General features: G+C 45.1%; 1 protein-coding gene across 1 annotated transcript in view; it reads left to right on the top strand.

Moving 5' to 3' along the window:
• Nucleotides 1–17636, top strand: part of MAP4K5 (mitogen-activated protein kinase kinase kinase kinase 5) — a 686515-nt gene that overhangs the window by 166535 nt on the left and 502344 nt on the right. The window contains exon 3 of the mRNA XM_078659722.1: nucleotides 6098–6188. Coding sequence (XP_078515848.1) covers nucleotides 6098–6188 — 91 coding nt within the window. The remainder of the gene's footprint in view (nucleotides 1–6097; nucleotides 6189–17636) is intronic.

Below are 17636 nucleotides of genomic sequence, written 5' to 3'. Positions count from 1 at the left end.
ATGCAAATCTGTTAATGGACACTGCGTCTTAGGGCCTGAACAACCTGGAAAGCAACTGATGTATGCACCCATGGGCTCCACTTGTCACTTGCAGAGTTAAACGATTTTGGCATGGAGCCATATGAGGCCACCTAATGCAACACAGGAGCTCATAGTTTACACCAGGCTCAGATTCTAACAGTGATGAGTGGGGCGAATTCATCCCACAGTATGATGAACACAATTGGTATGCGAAGAAGTGTGCTGTCCATGAACATTGATGGATTCCTGTAAACCTAGTACCAAAAGATAGAGGTGTGATTGACAGCTGCAACTCATGATGAGACAGTGGTGACTAGGTCTGGTGAGCACGCCCCTGTTTGTACTAATTATATATATTATTTGATCAATTTCTTTGTTGCTCCTTTACGCAATCCAGCACCTTGTTGCCTAGCCAGCCAGACCTTTATTGTCAATGGTAAGCCGCATAAGGTCCTGGGCTTTTGTGTTGTATATCTCACAACACATCTGAGGCTGGTGTACCTCCTCCATACCGTTCTCTATGTCGTCAAACTCTAAGGCACTGTTTCCTTCCCATTACAGTAAACTTGTCAGTGCAGTTATGTTGGGCTTCTGTTGCTGTATTAAACTTTTCAGGAATGTTTAGTTTTACAACTGTCATGTGATAATTGAAGAGATATAAATTATCCACTGTTGAGAATGTTGTAATCACCCATTTTGAGCGGCATTGTCCATTTTCATAACGCTTAATGGACATTAGTTGTTTCCAAGCTGTATTCCTTATGAATAGTAGGCATGAACATTACAACTTGTCGCAAAATGACATGGTGTGTTAAGCCAATGGCCTTGGTTTCTTTACGGTGCTTTAACATATGTTTAACTGTTGTGTGATTCTCAACTAAGATTACCATTCTCTTAGTAAGATTACCAGTTAATTGTACCATCTAGTGTGTGACATTGGTATTGTTAGTATTGTGGGATTATTTGTGGTATTGTGCTTTGTGTGTATGATAAAGTGTGAATAGTGTGTGCGCAGTCAACCTTGCCTAGACATTTATAATGTGTTGCTTAGATGAATGTATGACACTGTACCACCACACATCCTCTCGAGTTATCCTACACTGCTTACCCAAGTGTATCCAGAGAATGATGGACACTTAATTGAAAGTCAATTTCTGTTGCAAAATTTGTTTCTTGAGCTCTGGTGGTCATGGATTCTGGTAATCGGGAACCCCTAGCTTTCCTCTCATGGAGAAGTCAGCAGAGCATGCATCTGCACGGGCAAGATAACCTGCCTTGACCCCTACAATCATATCATTAAGCTCTGATTTGCCAGCAATAGTTAGACTGACTATGACTGTTAAGCTAAAATTGGAGAGTAATTAGGTCTCGCCTGTCGATGCGCATGCGCATCGAGCTTGCGAGACTATTGGGGCTTAAACAGTCTTTAACCAACTTGCAAGGAATCGTGGCGATTCCTTGCAGTGCCCGTGAAATTCAAGCTTAATGCGCATGTGCATTGAGCTTAAAAGCGCGTGCACATGCCCCCAGCCGCCTGCTTGCATGTATTTTCCCTCAGCCGCACTCCTCCCACACCCCCGCTCCGCCCCCTCCCCTGCCTGCCGTGTCCCGTTTCTTCAGTTCCCTTAGCCGCACTCCAGGCCCCTGCTGCTTTCACACCCTCATGCCGCTCTCCCCGCTCCGCCCCCTCCCCTGCCCGCCGTGTCGCATTTCTCCTCCCCCCTCCCCACAGCAATGCCCTCCGTCTTGTTTTACCCGTTTCTTCTTTTCTCTATCTGTCCCGCGTCCCTTTCTCTCTTTGCCTCGCAGCGTCTTTTTTTGCTTCTGATGCCCGTATGTTTCTTTACAGTATCTCAAGCATGCCAAAAGTTCTTTTGATTTAAACATAAAAAACGACCATGTCTAGAACTTAAAGAGCAAGAGATTAGTGCCTTTCGTTTTTAAACTCTGATTTCCTCAAACAAACATGAGCCCGCGTCCCTTTCTCTCTTTGCCTCGCAGCGTCTTTTTTTTGCTTCTGATGCCCGTATTTTTGTGCAGGCAACCGAGGGGTTCATTCATGGCTGGCCGGTGGCCGGCCGTACTTTCAGTTTCCTGCTTCTCCAGCTCCTTCCTCTCTGCTGGAAACAGACAAAAGGCGCCAGTGGTGCACAACATAGACGGAGCCATCCGGCTTAATGATTGCTTTGGAATTCCATGTGTTAACAGTAAACAGACCAGAGGCGCCAGGAGAGCACAAGCCACACAGAGTTGCACCCCCACCTCCCCCTCTCGCCTTAGTCAAACGAGGTGTTTGTAACCAAGGCTGCGTCTTCTTTGGTGCGTTTATAATGTACATGGGATGTTTGGGTTCATTCTGGGTAGCGCTGCAGCCATTGACTCTCCCCCAGCCCTACCCTCCTTTGGCTTCTATAACGCACTGTTGTAGTACTGTTAAGGTGGGCTAAAATACAGGCACTTTCTTCTAAACTAAACATATGTTTGTCGTAATCTCTTTGTTTTAAAGTGCAAACAATGTTTTAAAATGCTGCCGCTGTTAGTTACACGAGGTGTTTGTAACCGAGGACGCTTCTCCACATGATCGCCTGCCTCTCGCACACATGTGAGTGCGTTTCAACTATGTTTTATTAGTACCGTGCTGTGTGTTGGCTTTTTCATATGTTGTCATGGGTCTATATTTTTATAATAATGGCAGCGCTTTAGGCAACGCCACCTGCAGATAATTACCCGGACGTCTGCTGAGGCAATCAGCAGCGCTGCTCTCGAAGAATAACACGGGGGTCCATAGCAGTGCCACGCGACCGGTCCGGCGCGCTCTCCTCCCTGCTACCGGGGGCCAAGACAGGCAGGGATATCCTTAAATTGCACAGCCAACGAAACTCCAGGGCAAATGTGGTAAGGGGATAAACAAGGGCACGGCGAAAACATGGCAACAGTCACAGCATGCAAAACTCGATTGCTGTTTAATTTCCTACCCCACCACCATACACGCATACAACCACTCACACATACAACCACTCACACATACAACCACTCACACATACAACCACTCACACATACAACCACTCACACATACAACCACTCACACATACAACCACTCACACATACAACCACTCACACATACAACCACTCACACATACAACCACTCACACATACAACCACCCACACATACAACCACCCACACATACAACCACCCACACATACAACCACCCACACATACAACCACCCACACATACAACCACCCACACAAACAACTACACACACAACCGCACACACAAACACACACATCTGTCGCACACACATCTCACACACGCAACGCCACTCACACACGCAACGCCACTCACACACGCAACGCCACTCACACACGCAACGCCACTCACACACGCAACGCCACTCACACACGCAACGCCACTCACACACGCAACGCCACTCACACACGCAACGCCACTCACACACGCAACGCCACTCACACGCGCAACGCCACTCACACGCGCAACGCCACTCACACGCGCAACGCCACTCACACGCGCAACGCCACTCACACGCGCAACGCCACTCACACGCGCAACGCCACTCACACGCGCAACGCCACTCACACGCGCAACGCCACTCACACACGCCACGCCACTCACACACGCCACGCCACTCACCCACGCAACGCCACTCATCCACGCAACGCCACTCATCCACGCAACGCCACTCATCCACGCAACGCCACTCATCCACGCAACGCCACTCATCCACGCAACGCCACTCATCCATTTGAAAAACGAAAAATGTCAAACTCTTCTATTGCGAGACCTATTGCATTTTCAATGCTTGTTTTTATTGAAGTGTCCACCATTATGAGTTGCTCAGCTTGCAAGTAGATATGCCGCAGTCTTCTGCCAGTGAGGTGGGGTAACCTAGTCAATGACTCGTGTCACTAATTGATTACAATGAACTTCCTAGGAATTCTTCTCAGCATCAGATAAAAAAGTTTTACCTCTTGGATAGACACTCACTTGTCATTGAAGGTTTGCCTGATCATCACTTGGTCACCTAAGTGCCTCTATATCTTCCCTTCCTCCTGGTCAGTAATCTTCTAGAAATTCAGCGACAGTTTTGATTTCTTTCTAATTCAAATGACTCTAGTTCATTCATGCAAATAATCTTTTTTAGAGATCCAGCAGTATCACCAAGCAGACGTCATTCAGTTACCGTATAAACAAATATTTCTGCCTAGAAGGAAAAGGTGGCTGGGTGTTCCATTTCTCTCAGCAGGTGCTCAGATGAAGTATGTTGTTTCTAATTAATTGATTTTTACCCACCGAGGCATCTCCTCAGACAAACTTGATGTACTGACGGCTGCTAAAAGCTATGATCCAAAACACAGTACAAGAGCAAGTGACCAAGAGGAAGTCCGTAAGCCTCACTCAAGTAGATGCATCTCTTGGCTTCTTTACATCTCTTGCTGAGAGCATGCCATTCCTTTTCACTATTGACATCTGTATCATGTTATTTAATTCATGAAATCAGCGGTCTTCCGAACGACATGGAGCAACAAATTAATATACTCCCAGAACAAAGAAAGATGTACAGTGATCCCTGAAGAAGGTCTTGTAGAATGAAACACAGCTACAATCAAATTGTTGTAAATGAAGATCTAATAAAGTAGTGGAAACAAGCCATGCTGGACCATCCTTCACTATATTGAATGCAAATGAATGGGAAAGCTTGTGCAATTTAGAATAATCCCACTGTGGAGACTTGACTACATTGTGATTATGAACATATACAAAATGTTGAATAATGCTGTTTGACATCTCATGTCACTCTGCTTGTCTGTTCTGTTATCATCTGACATTTAAACATTTGACTTAAGCTATAAGGTATAGATGCTTTAGGCTGGATGCTTACTGGAACAAGTGGTAAAGGCCTGTTCATCTTGAATGAGGTTGTAACGCACTATGTGGTTGATCTGCCCGTCCCTTACTCCCCAGTCACTTGGTATACAGTCATATGAGTAGTGAACCCAGTTATCACCGATCCTAAGCACACTTTACATGAGCTTGTGAACTCCTGTGAGATGAGGTTGCCTTGCCTGATCACACAATTATCACCTATTTGGGATGCAGGCCTTTGGATTTATGCTATTTCCCATCAGGACACGGAAGACCTCGAATCAATGCTGATTTTGTTCTTTGGCTGAAGCCCACTTTTTAACATCCTGTCTTCTTTCCATACTCTTACTTTTCCTTAGCTTCGCTCACAATAATAATTGCAGGCCCTCATTAACTTTGTTTATATTTATATCACCAATAATGTAATCGCTAGACCACTTCTTAATTACTCAGTTTGATGAATATGCATGGAATGGTTTCTCTTAGGCTATTTTAAGGTGGATAATGGGATGTATGATGCTCTTGTTTTGGTTGTGCTCTTTTTGTTGGGGTCAAAGGTAGCTTTGCTTACAGTATCACTGCATTAGTCCAACTGTGATATGTGAAGGGTAGCTGCTACGGCTACTTGAGAACATTCTACACGCAGTATTCTTTTAATGCATCCTTGAACGATGCACAATTTGAGAAATGTATATGCCCAACAGTTGCCTGAAGTTTGCTGCTTGATGGTTTTTTTTTAAACAGATTTTATTTGTCAAGATTATTACACATATAATGCAGATCTCTGATCCCCAGAGACAACTGACGCATAAAGATACAAAAATTGACTTTGACCATTTAACATTTTTAAATCGAGGAGAATATAAAAAGCAATACAAATAAAATCAAACTTACTAAACAGCCACCCTCCGCCCCCCCCTGCCCGCCCCCCAGCGCACCGTCCCCTTATCCCGAACCAGCGTAGCACCAATTTAAGCTGCCATAGATCCACACAAGCGCCTACTTTCCACAACCCAAAATCCCCCCCCAAGGAAGCAAAGACAATCCTTGAAGATGACTTTTAATTGTAAAGGAATGTTTAATGTATGTATACAAAACACCATTGTTTTTATAATTCTTTAAACCACTTATGTGAGAGTAGATATTTCTACTTCCTGCATACTCTACTAATGACTGTTGTTTTTCTTTTTCAGGGGATGATTTTTCCTTAATACAGCAAGAAATATTTATGGTTAAAGAATGTAAACATCGGAACATTGTTGCCTATTTTGGAAGCTATCTCTGGTAAATTTGTTTAACTACTTAAAGTTATAAGTGCCACATATAGTTACATTGATTGTTAAAGTAATGGTCTCAGTTTTCTTTAACGTGCATTTAAATATGATCACAAATTAAAGTGTTACTCTTTAAGGTGAGTCTCCCCCTGTAAAGTAGAAGAGCAAGTTTTCCTTGATACAAAAGGTAGCTACCATCGAGTCACTTCATGGTTCTTTTAAGGAGATGTACACTGGGATTATGCTTTCTCTGCGTCTTTACTAGTGATATTAGCAATTCAAAAATTGCATCTCCCACCACCCCAGGTAAGTAGCGTAGTTAAACATTTCACCCACTCTAGTGTCCAATTGTGGTGTTCACCATTTGTAGACCAATAAATGCCATATTATTTCTTTGCACCTACATCTAGTGAACCTATTTCATAAGCTTCTCACTTAAAGCCTTCTTCTAAACCCCATTTGTGTAGTCATTATATGTGATCTCATAGTGTTGGTCATCCAGTAGAATTTACCTATAGGTTCCTATAAAATTTTTAGAATGAAAGCCATGACTGCTTAGAGCAAGGTTGCAATACTATCCTCTCCCCAGCTAGCCTGTCTATCCCAAGCCAGCTTGTAACTCATGAGGGTAACTGGCGTGCATAATCCTTGCATAAGCACAACAGCTGAGTTTGAATGCTCTGTAAGAGCCCAAAACCCTTGAAATGCTTCACAAAGGCTTATGGGTCAGGACCGTTTTAAACAACAGATTTGTTTGACAGAGAACATTTATCAGAATTGGAAACTCTGCTTGAAACATCTTCCAAATAACTGTCCTCACCAGTGATGCACACTGCCTTCTCGTCTGAACAAAAAACTCTTGGTGCCATTTAACATGGAGGGAAGGCATATTTAGTCTTTTTTCTGTAGTATTGCATCAACTTTATTTGTCTCTCTATAAGAGTCATTCTATATCTTGTAGCATCTATGCCGACTTCCAGTCCAGGATGCAGTTGTTGACCTCTAGGAAACCGTGTGCCTGCTGATGTGCAATCACATTTGCATACTCTGTAAAATGATCCACTATAAGGAAAATCTGTCTAAAAAAAAAAAAGCCATCAAGGTCCTTGATAGAGTACAACTAACCTTGCTGCTGTTGCAAAAGATTGCCGTAAATTAATGCAATCCTGGTCACAGCTCCCACTATCTTTGCTAGGTAGAGTCAACTTGGTGAAAATGACTATCTTACCAAAGATCTCTTTTTTTATTTAATACAATTCCTCTTCATTTCGATGCATCTTTACTACTTAAATTACAGGGAGATATTTCTTCTTTTATTTGGGATAAATGCATCCCAAGTATCGCATGAAAGAAACAGGCGTCGCAGGGAAAAAGGCGGCCTAGCAGCTCCAGATCTGCAAATCTACGCATGGCCGTTCCAACTTTACCATGCCCGAATGCTATTAAAGATGCCTACAGATGTGGGCATTGGGAGCATGTTTTCAGCTCTGTTAAAAGGGGAAGGAGTAGCACAGTCAGGTTTTCTGTTTAAATTCGGAGACCCTAAGTTCTTCAAAAAGATCAAACTGAAGGTGCTGCAGGGCATGGCAAAAACTTGGGCTAGACTGAGGTCTTCAATAAAGTTGGGGTATTTCTCTAGTAGGTCTCCTCTTTGGGGTCTTCCCGAGAGTCCGGGCTGGCTGGGAGACAGTCTAGCAGTTCCGTTGAGGGATGCAGGAGTAGAGGCTTGGGGAGATCTGTTTGTGGAAGGGAGTTTGCTCCCATGGGATTGTTTAAAAAACAACGTTGGGCCTAATTTCTTGAGATTTAGGTACATGCAGATTGCTAGCTGGGCTCAATCGTCCACCTCCAAGCCCTCTCGGGGGAGCAGTTTACCAAGAGGGGGGGGGGCTGCCAACTCGAGTCCCTTTTGTTCGATAAACCTCCGGCCAAGAAGGAGATCCCTCTATGGTACAGTCTAATTCAGGAAGAAATTGACGGGGAATTCCAACTACCAGAGTCCCTGTGGGGCCCCTTAATTCTCGGCCAAAATGTGCAGGATCTGTGGCTGACATCTTGTAAGGTTCTGTGGGACATTGTTAATCCAGCTTGGCTTCGCAGAAACCATCTTTTCACCATACACAGTGCCTACTATTCCCCACAGAGGCTGTCAAAATTCTCTTCGGGAGGTCCCGTGGCATGTGCCCGGTGTGGCTTAGAAGCAGCCCTAGATGCGCATATGTTTTTTGACTATCCCCACTTGGCTCCATTCTGGGACTCAATAAGTAACACACTTACGTCCTCACTGGGCTTTCAAGTGGCAATCGACCTCCCTCTTGTAATCGTCGGAGTTACAGACTTGGCTCGGAGCCCAGTCAAGAACCTTTTGTTCTATTCCATCCAATTGGCAAGAAGGGAAATCTGTAGAAGATGGAAAGACCCTACCCCTCCTTCCCTTAATGACTGGTATGTCTCAGTTTTGCAAGTATCAAAGTTAGACCTGGCTAGGGTCGGAAACCAAGATAAGAGAGCTTTTTGGCATCTGCTCGACTGGGTCCATTAATTGTGCCGTTTTTTGTTGTTGTTTTTTTTTCTTTCCCCCTGGCCCAATGATTACCAGCTATGGTTTAATCTTCCTGCTTTGCCTTTTTCTGGTTGGAATTTCAGCACACAATGGCAGTAATTGGTACCTTAGTTTTTACTCCTTTTCTAGGTTTCCTTGGTGTTGACCTCCATAAATAGTGTCATTGCTGCTGGGAGTTGGAACCACTCGCAAACAGAATCCCTGCCAGTTTTGATACTGAGGCAGCATAACGGCTTTTCTATATCTGTTGTCGACACTTGAAACCATGGTGGTTAATGAAGACCAAAAAAAAAAGGTCCTTGATAGCTTTTCCAGCATCTTCAAATGAATCCATTCTATCTCTCCCCATATTGTGGTTTATGGTATTAACAGCAGAAATGCCCACTATTCTGACTATATTCTCAAGTGAATGCAGGATTAAACCGTATCCTGCTCACAAGAGTTCATTGAAAAAAAGCTTTTAGTAGCTGTAGACAACTCCTCCAAATATGATTAACCTCTTTTTTTGTGATGTCAGCACATTTTGCATCTCGTCCGGACATCTGATGCTCATATCAGATTATTTGCGGAAGATTGCGCTCCAAGCATCCATGTGATCCACTGAAGCTAAAATGGAGTGCTTCCTGAAATAGGTACAATCCTATCCAAAAAGAACAGGTCTTTATGAAGAGCCATGTTTTGTAACACCTCGAAGACCCTGTGGCTCAGTGTTCATGGAAATATAGTCTTCTTGGATGAGTCATTGTAACTAAGTGTATCACCATTGTCGGAATTGAAAATGGTGATACAGCAAGAGCAATCCACTACAACTATTCATCTGATCATCATATTCATTTTACAAATATTGTGTGAGGAAAAACTCACCAACCCTTAATTAAATCTATTTGGAGTTCCATCACTATCCTCTGCGGAAGATTATTTTTTTTTCTATTCATGATGAACTTAAACTCTTCCAAAGTGTAAAATTAATATGTGCAATCCCCTCTAAAAGTAGGTCAAATGATATAGCTACATTACCATCCTCAAGGTCTGCTACCACTGGCTACAAAACCTTTGTAAAAGTCCAAGGCTCATTGAAGATTCTAAAAGATAAACTGCAAAATGTTTTTGTCCTCGTCATCAGAACTAGACAACCCTCCTGTGTGGTTCGTAAATGGGAACAGAGGGATTATTATCTTTAAAGTCTAGATGCAGCATGAAATTCCTTACTGAGATTCTTTCAGAAGCTGAACGCCCTCCATATTGAAATACTCATTAAAAAAAACCAGACATTGAGCTCTTTGAGGCTGAAGAGAGTCCTTTGTTTTTCAGATCTAAGAACAGTATGTACATACCTTTTTATAACGGTGTTAATATTTGTTCAGAAATTGCTGCTGTTGTAGGGAATAGTGGATAGTTTTAGCATGGTTTTGTTCCACTTTGTTTCATACGGTTGTGTCCTGAACCCATCTATCACCTGCAATTCCCAAATATCTAGTATTATGACGGCTCACTTGTATTTGAACGCTAGTCTTTCCATTTCTGTTATTGTAGAAAAAGTGAGAATGCACTGGCTCTATTTTTTGTCCTTTGGTCGTGTACTGGAATTTGTAGTGATAGTCTTTAACCCCTTCGATGCGGATGACAAAGCCAGCTTGTCATGGGCGTTACCTGCGCTACGCGGATGACGAGCTGGCTTTGTCACAAACCGCGTGATTTTTAAATTTCAGCGCACAGCGGGAAAACCCGCTAGCGCGGTAGCGGTTAATCCATGCTTTGACTGGCTGCAGGAGTCTACTAGTCTGTGCAAAAGTTCCTCTGGGGAAAATCTTTTTCATGGAATTTTGAACCTTGACCAGTGGGGCAAATGTCTGGGCATACCTACCCATGTCTTTGACATTGACTTATCTTCCAACCACTCATCCTAGTCCGTGGATTTGTCCCCCCTTCCCCAGGTTCCCCATCAAACTTGAATGTATTTGGTGTTTCTACCTAGCCAAAAGGCAGCAGAGTGCTGTACAGGATTAATCAGTGTTGGGAGCAGATGCTGGGTTCTGAGATTGGTTGTAGACTATTACTTTGTTGTGATGTAGTGTTCTTTAAAGAGATACGTTTCCAGCTCTTTACTAAATTGGAGCTGGGTTGTGGCAATCCTGAAGGATACATGGATGTTGTTCTAGATCCTGTGTGCAACAATGGGAAAGGTAGTTTGCTTTTTGTCAGTCTTGCCTGCTTCCTTATCAATGGATTGCCGTTTCCCAGGTTGTCCATCCTGTTTGTGTTCCTCCCCTGGAGCACAGCCTCTTTGCCATCTCTGATTGGCTGGCTTCTATTCTTCCACTGCTCATTTATAGGGAAATACTGTTTTCTTTTTTCTTAAACATTCCATGAGGGAAACTCTATTCGATCTCTTTCCCTTGTGTGCTTCTCCCCTTACCTTTCTTGTTTTTTGTGGAGGACAAGGATGCAAGCTGCTTCTGGCCTCTGTGACATTTAAAACAAGCATTGAAAATGCAATCGGTCTCGCCTTTGATTAAGTTATAACCTTTTGCTTTGCTAATGGTATTGTATAGCAAAGCAAATGGCTTTAACTCAATAAAAGGCGAGACTTATTGCATTTTGGGGAGGGGGGAGCAGCAGGTGGAAGTATCACAGAACCCATACTCATGGGCCGTGCTGAGGTTGGCACCCAGCAAGGTGTTGAAGCGGTCCACTTCCGTCGACAGGTCTATGGCCTGTTTCCAGCTCCGGGATGACCGGAAGTGTGGAGCAAGTGGGGGGGGGGGGTCAGAGCTTGGTGTGTCTGTAGAGGTGTACGAGGGGAGAGCTTGGGGTGTCTAGAGGTGGACGGGGAGAGCTTGGGGTGTTTGTAGAGGTGGACGGGGGAGAGCTTGGGGGTGTCTGTGTAGGTGGACGGGGGTGCAGATTAAGAGTGCGAGAGGGCACGGGTTTAGGGACGTCTGAGGGTTTGAAGCTTGATTTGTAGTTGAAAGGGCCTAGGACTCAGAGCTGGGACGTATGAAAGAGTCTGAAAGGGGCTGAAGAGTGAGAGGGTCTGTGGGCAGGGGTGTATGGAGTGGATGAGAGCGGATATGGTTTGAGGGAGTCTGAGGGGGTCTGGCGTATATATTAAGGCTATCCGAAGCGTCTTAGGTAGGAAGGTTTGTGTGACTGGTCTGTGGATTCAGAGGACTTTAGCCATTTGTGGTGCGTGGCTTCGGGGTGAGACTGGAGTTGGCTTGAAGGAGCCTGAGAGAGTTTGTAGATAGACTTAACCTGAGGAGTTTGTAAGAGAACGGGCAAGGCAAGGGGGGGTATGGAGGGGCTGAGGGAATCGGAACTTATCTGATGGGTTCTGAGAAGATATCTATGTTAACCATTTGTGTAGTGTCTGAAGTGCACCAAGCGCTGAGCAGGATAGGAGATTGATGTAAGAAGGTAGGCTGGAACAGAGCTCAATTTGTTTTAGCGGGTCTCGGAGCACTGGAGGTTGGGGAGGGGGGTTTATGCGCGGAGGGGAATTTTAAGATACTGCTGGAGTCTGAAGGGGATTGAAGTGAGCTGGAGGTGTGACAGGTGTGAACAAGGACTGAGGTTAAGGGTTATGAATGAGTCTGGGTAGCTCGAGGGAGACGAGGAGCTGGGTAGTTTCGTAGGGCAATAGGGCGATGGGATCTGGTGTTTTGAAGGGGTCTGTGATGGTTGGGGTGAGGGGATGTTGTGGACAGTAAGGGGTCTGCAGACTGAAGGTGAGGAAGAGCAGCCTGTGACGAGCGGTCCGAGAACGCGAGGATGTGGATGGCGGGGGATTGTTGGGGGTTTGAGATGATGTGGTATTTTGGGAGCGGCGGAGGGGGTCCTGGGGGCTCTGATGTGAGAGATAAATTGGCTGCGAGGTTGACTCTGGTCTCGGACTCTGCTGCAATCCAGTTAAAGCCCCGCCCACTCCTGGATAATGGTGAGGGTTTAACCCCCTCTATGACGGCAACCGAGGTTGAAGAGAGAGGCAGCGAATTTACCCTCTCCCGCCCCTGCGCGTTTTCTCTGTCTGTACTTCTACGAGTATATATCTTAACTGGTGTGAAGCATCTCCTAGATACTAAACATTGAAACAACCATCTCTTAGGCAGCTTCAAAAATCAAAAACTTACCTCTCAAACACGTTTAACAATCACAGACAGACCTCTCTTTAGGAATTGAAATCATCTTGGAAATGGACCTCTGAATGGTATACAGTAATTACTGACATACACTTCTCAGAGTTTAAACAATCACGGGCAGATGTTTATCATCGAGGCTAAAAAGACACAGACTGTGCCACGCACCAGCTCGTCTTCCAGAGGAATAGGTCTGGTAGGATACAGTTCGGTGACTCTGCCCCGGCCCGGCTTGTGTTTATGAAGCATCCCGATGTTTCCGGGAAGGCTTGTGATGAACGCAGGCCTCTCGGTTTCACACCGTGGGCCTGCAGAGCGCTGGCTGGCTGGCTGGCTGGCCGGGCGGGCCTCGGGCGGGGGGAGGGAGGGAAAGCAAAAGCACTCCGCCATGCACGCGTAGGGCCAAAAAAATGGTGCACATGTGCACATCCCTACCCTAATGAAAGTAAACAAAGATGGCGTTGGGTTGTCCACATTTTTTTCCCTACGCATGCATGTTTAGCTTTGTGAATGGCAAGAGCAGCCAGCTTTGATGCTGCTTCTGTTTTATATTATTTACCAGTTTATCTCGGAACAGTAAATAATAATAAAAAGGGTCCTGAATTGTAAATGATGCATATGTGCGCGCATGTCATCACACACATGCGCTTACAAAGTGATGCGGCTGCATCAATGTGCCTTTGTTTTGCTTTCTTATTTCTTTCCTTGGGGCATTGTGGCACAGCATATAGCCAATGCTATGTCCGAATGAGGTCGCACACTGCTTATCCCATCAGCGTGTGACCCCGGAGCATGATAGTCGATGTAGTCGTTATCAGCGGGTGCGCTTCTACCCGAGTGTTGAGTCTTGAGGGTATTCACTGGTGTGCTTGCCACCTTATATAGCCAATGCTATACAGCATGGCCAAAATGCATTGGCACAGCTAATGGATCCCAAAGATGAGACCTATGGCCTTTTCACTGCTTGTTCTCTTTTGCACTCCTTATTCTGTAATCCTGTGGTGCCCTTGAAGAACCACCTTCCAGTCACCAGTCAGTAGCCCACGTGATTTCTGCCCCAGACCACTCAACCCCTTTACATTTTAAAATGACTTTTTGTGTTGCACACTTGCATGAATATGGCTGAAAATAGGTTTAAGTCCTCCACTTGAGCCACGTGACTGCAGTATCTTCCTGTGTCTGTATCCCGGTGCCCTTGTGTGGCGTTTGGCCATGTGTTACTGAACCTCTGACTGAAGACAACCATGAATGAGTCTACTGTGAGGCTGCAGTGGGAGTGGGCATCAGAGACCCATTGTCATGCTGATAAAAACCCAGCTCTAATGGCTCTTCCCCAAAGTGGCCATGCCCGGAAGACAACCGGAGCTAAAAATATGAAGGATCACAGGATGCAAGAACCTCGGCTGGGGCCGCTTGGAATCTTCCTCATGGCTTACACTCACTGATGCTTGCTAATGGAGTCATGTTCGCACCACACCCTGCATGGATGTTTTTTAGGTCGAGGCTACTGTCGCACTGCGAAGCAGTGGGGGGGCGGAGGCGAGAATTTTTGTTTTCCAGTACTGGGCTTTAACCCGCCTCTCTCTTCCATTGGCTAGCTCCATAAATGGAGGCTAGCCATTGGAAGAGAGATGTGGCAATCATTCTGGGAGCAGATTCGTGGACGTTTCTGTGTTTTTTTTAAGCCCCGTCCCCTTTGTTTCGTCATTCAGAGGTGGGCCATTGTGGGTGTTTCCTTTTTTTTTTTTTTACATGGATGTTTTTTCGTCCGTCTGTGCCAGCTCTGTCCCGGTCCTGGTCCACTCTGAAGCCTCTCCTTTACATGTCATGTTTTTGTGACTCTGCTCTTTGACTGTTGAACCCTGCCAGGCCCCTGACCCTTGTTCGTGCATGCTGACCTGCCCCCCCCCCTGTTGTTCGTTATGCTTGTTTCGCTTAGTTATTGTTCCATATAGCGCCACCTTGATCCTTACGTGCTCCCTCAGCCTGGCCTACCGTCAGTCAGCTGTGCGGCGTGCCTGCGTTGAGTGTGTGTGAGAGGTCGCGCAGGGAGGGTCTGAAGCTGTGGTGAGACACGGCGCCCGAGCAGCAGCGGCAGCTGGGAGAGGAGCCCGAGCAGCGCCCCCTGCCACGCACCCAGGACTCCGGAACACAGCTCCAGTGCAGCACAAATGCCTTGTAGAAAACCCCAGGCTGCGCGTTTGTGGATACAGAGTGTTGCCCTGTTTAGAAACCAATGCGTAGGCACGCAGTTGGAGCGTGTGTGTAAAGTAACGCCTAGCACGGCCCATTTAGACTCTAACGCTGTTTCCCAGACTACCTTTCCAAGATGGAAGCTGCAGGACTGGGAGGGGGAGGGGCTCCGTGCCGTCGTTTCCTGTGGGGGCTGTTCTCGCTCTGAGCGGAGAGGGTTTATTTATTGTAGTTAATGGCCATAGGCACTGCGCCTTGAATGCTACCTCAAGCGCTGAAAGAGACGGGTGGCGCAGAGAAGAAAGGGTGAGTAGGGAGTGGGGGCTTGTGAAAATAAGTCTGAAGGGGTGGGCAAAGCAGGGGGGGTATGGACAAATATGGAATGAGAGCTTCCAGGGGTTGAGGAACGGGAACGAGAGGTGAGTTGTATGGCTGGGGCTACAGTTTATGGACAAGTGGGAAGCAACTACAGGATATAAACGATATGGAGATGTGCAAAAGAAATGGGCTGACCAGGAAGGACGCAAGGTGATGTGTTGAAAGACTAGTGTGTGTTATTAAAGAAGGCCGGGCCAGTTCGTGTTTTTTCTTTCCCTGGTAGTTTTACATAGCGCTAACTCGACCCAAGGGTATCTCAGCGCTTCACATAATCACCCGTTGTATTACACAAGGTCACTTATTTTTGAGGCAAGGGTAGATTACATGATTTTCCCAGAATCACAGGATGTTGAGCGGACGCCGAGACTCGAACGTGCTCGAACAGTTCCAAATTCCGCAAGTTTGGCCATAAAGCCACATCCTCTTCATAGTTCATGGATTGTAGCTGTCCAAAGCTTGCGATAAAGGTTCCTTTTGACGTAAAACAATGCCTGGTTTCTTTTTCCATTGCAGTGTAGTCCATAAAAGTACCATAGTCCCAGAAGGAAGCTTTGATAGGGAAAAATGCGAGCTAAATTATGGTTACGCCTTCCGTTGGTCACCTATGTGAATTTGAGAGGAATGGGGTATAATAATGTAGAAGTGGAACTGTAAACGGGAGAGTAGATACAGTCATAATCAGGTCTGTCATAACCAGACCTATTGGCTTTGACAATGCCTGTTATTTTGTCTTATCGTGTATAGCGCCCTGTTATTTAGTTCTTATCGTGTATAGCGCCAACTCCAGCCATGTTTCCGTGCGCTGTATCTAAGATCTTTTTGCGTAGAATGGTGTCGCATATATTGAGTGTTAACAGCACAGCGTAGAGTACTTTCTCAATAGAGAATTAATTGCTATATTTTCAGAGGTAGAGCAGATTACAGTGTATTGAATGCATGGAAACGTGATACCGCATACATTGGACAGAGATTTAAGATGCCTATAGTGCAGATTAGAAGTGACCGAGCCGACAATTTAACAGGAAGTGCCAAGGGTCATTTTGAGGCAAAGCAGTTGTCATGTGTGCCCCATATGTGGCTTAGATTCTTGTAATACATGGAGCGACATTATAGGTCAGAAAATCAAACATGAGCGGTTTGTGTACAGTGCACTTCTTGAACTCGCATTTTTCAAGGTACTCTCGTATTAATAAATAACCAGCATTGGCATAGCCAATAGGTCTCACCTTTGGAACCTTATAAGTATTAAGTTATGCAGCACAATATCCTTGCACGGCTAAACACTTATAAGGTCTCAAAGACAAGACCTATTGGCTATGCCAATGCTTTTTTTTGTTTCATTGCCAATATCGTGTTCATAGTTTTATCACAATCTCATTTGCAGAACTGAAACAATTTCAATTATTCATAACATCTCTAACACTCATTTGTCTGAAATGTAAACAAAAAATGTGCTAAAAAACATTGTCAAAGTCAATGGGCCTGGTTTGTGTGTTTTTTTCTAATGTTGCTCTGTTGTTGTGCGATAGGTTTGGATGTACATACACCTACAGTGGCACCCTTCTGTCTGTCAGGTGGCATACTGTGTCAGTGGTAATAGTAGTTCTATGTCTGTGTAGTGTAGCATTGTGTCTATGGTTGTAGTTCACGTTTAAAGCTGTTTACTTAATTTCATAGTTATCACCTGCTCAACCTACGAAATTGTTACTTATCTGTAACCCTAGTAACAAGGTTGGACTGTCTTTATCTGTTATAACCGCTTGAAATACAGCGGCTGCCATGTCACAAAACGTTCAAAATAAACTTTATGATTTAATCATTTTTAATTGACTGCATCAGCCGTGAAGATGTAAACCAGGGATCTTGAATTCCTATAGCCCGACGCCCAGGATTTATGGTTTGGGGTCAAGGGCAACAATTTTTTATTGTGTATTTTGACAAGTAGGCCCAAAACCCTACAGCACAAACCAGTTGGCTGCCAGTTTACAGTAACACATTATGGATCAGGGAAGGGCATTGTCTCCAGTTAAGGTAATATTTGTTATGTTCATGTGCTAATGCTGTTCGAACATGTAGTTAGGGTTCATTAATGTAATGTGTGGATAGCTTTTTTTGTAGGTGGCTCTATGTGTGGGTGGCTCCGTCTGTGTGTGTGGGTGGCTTTGTGTGTGTGGCTCTGTTTGGGTGT

The sequence above is a fragment of the Lissotriton helveticus genome, chromosome 9 (genome assembly GCF_964261635.1).
Source record: "Lissotriton helveticus chromosome 9, aLisHel1.1, whole genome shotgun sequence".
Classification (NCBI taxonomy): domain Eukaryota; kingdom Metazoa; phylum Chordata; class Amphibia; order Caudata; family Salamandridae; genus Lissotriton; species Lissotriton helveticus.
This window is presented reverse-complemented; position numbering and strand designations above follow the sequence as displayed.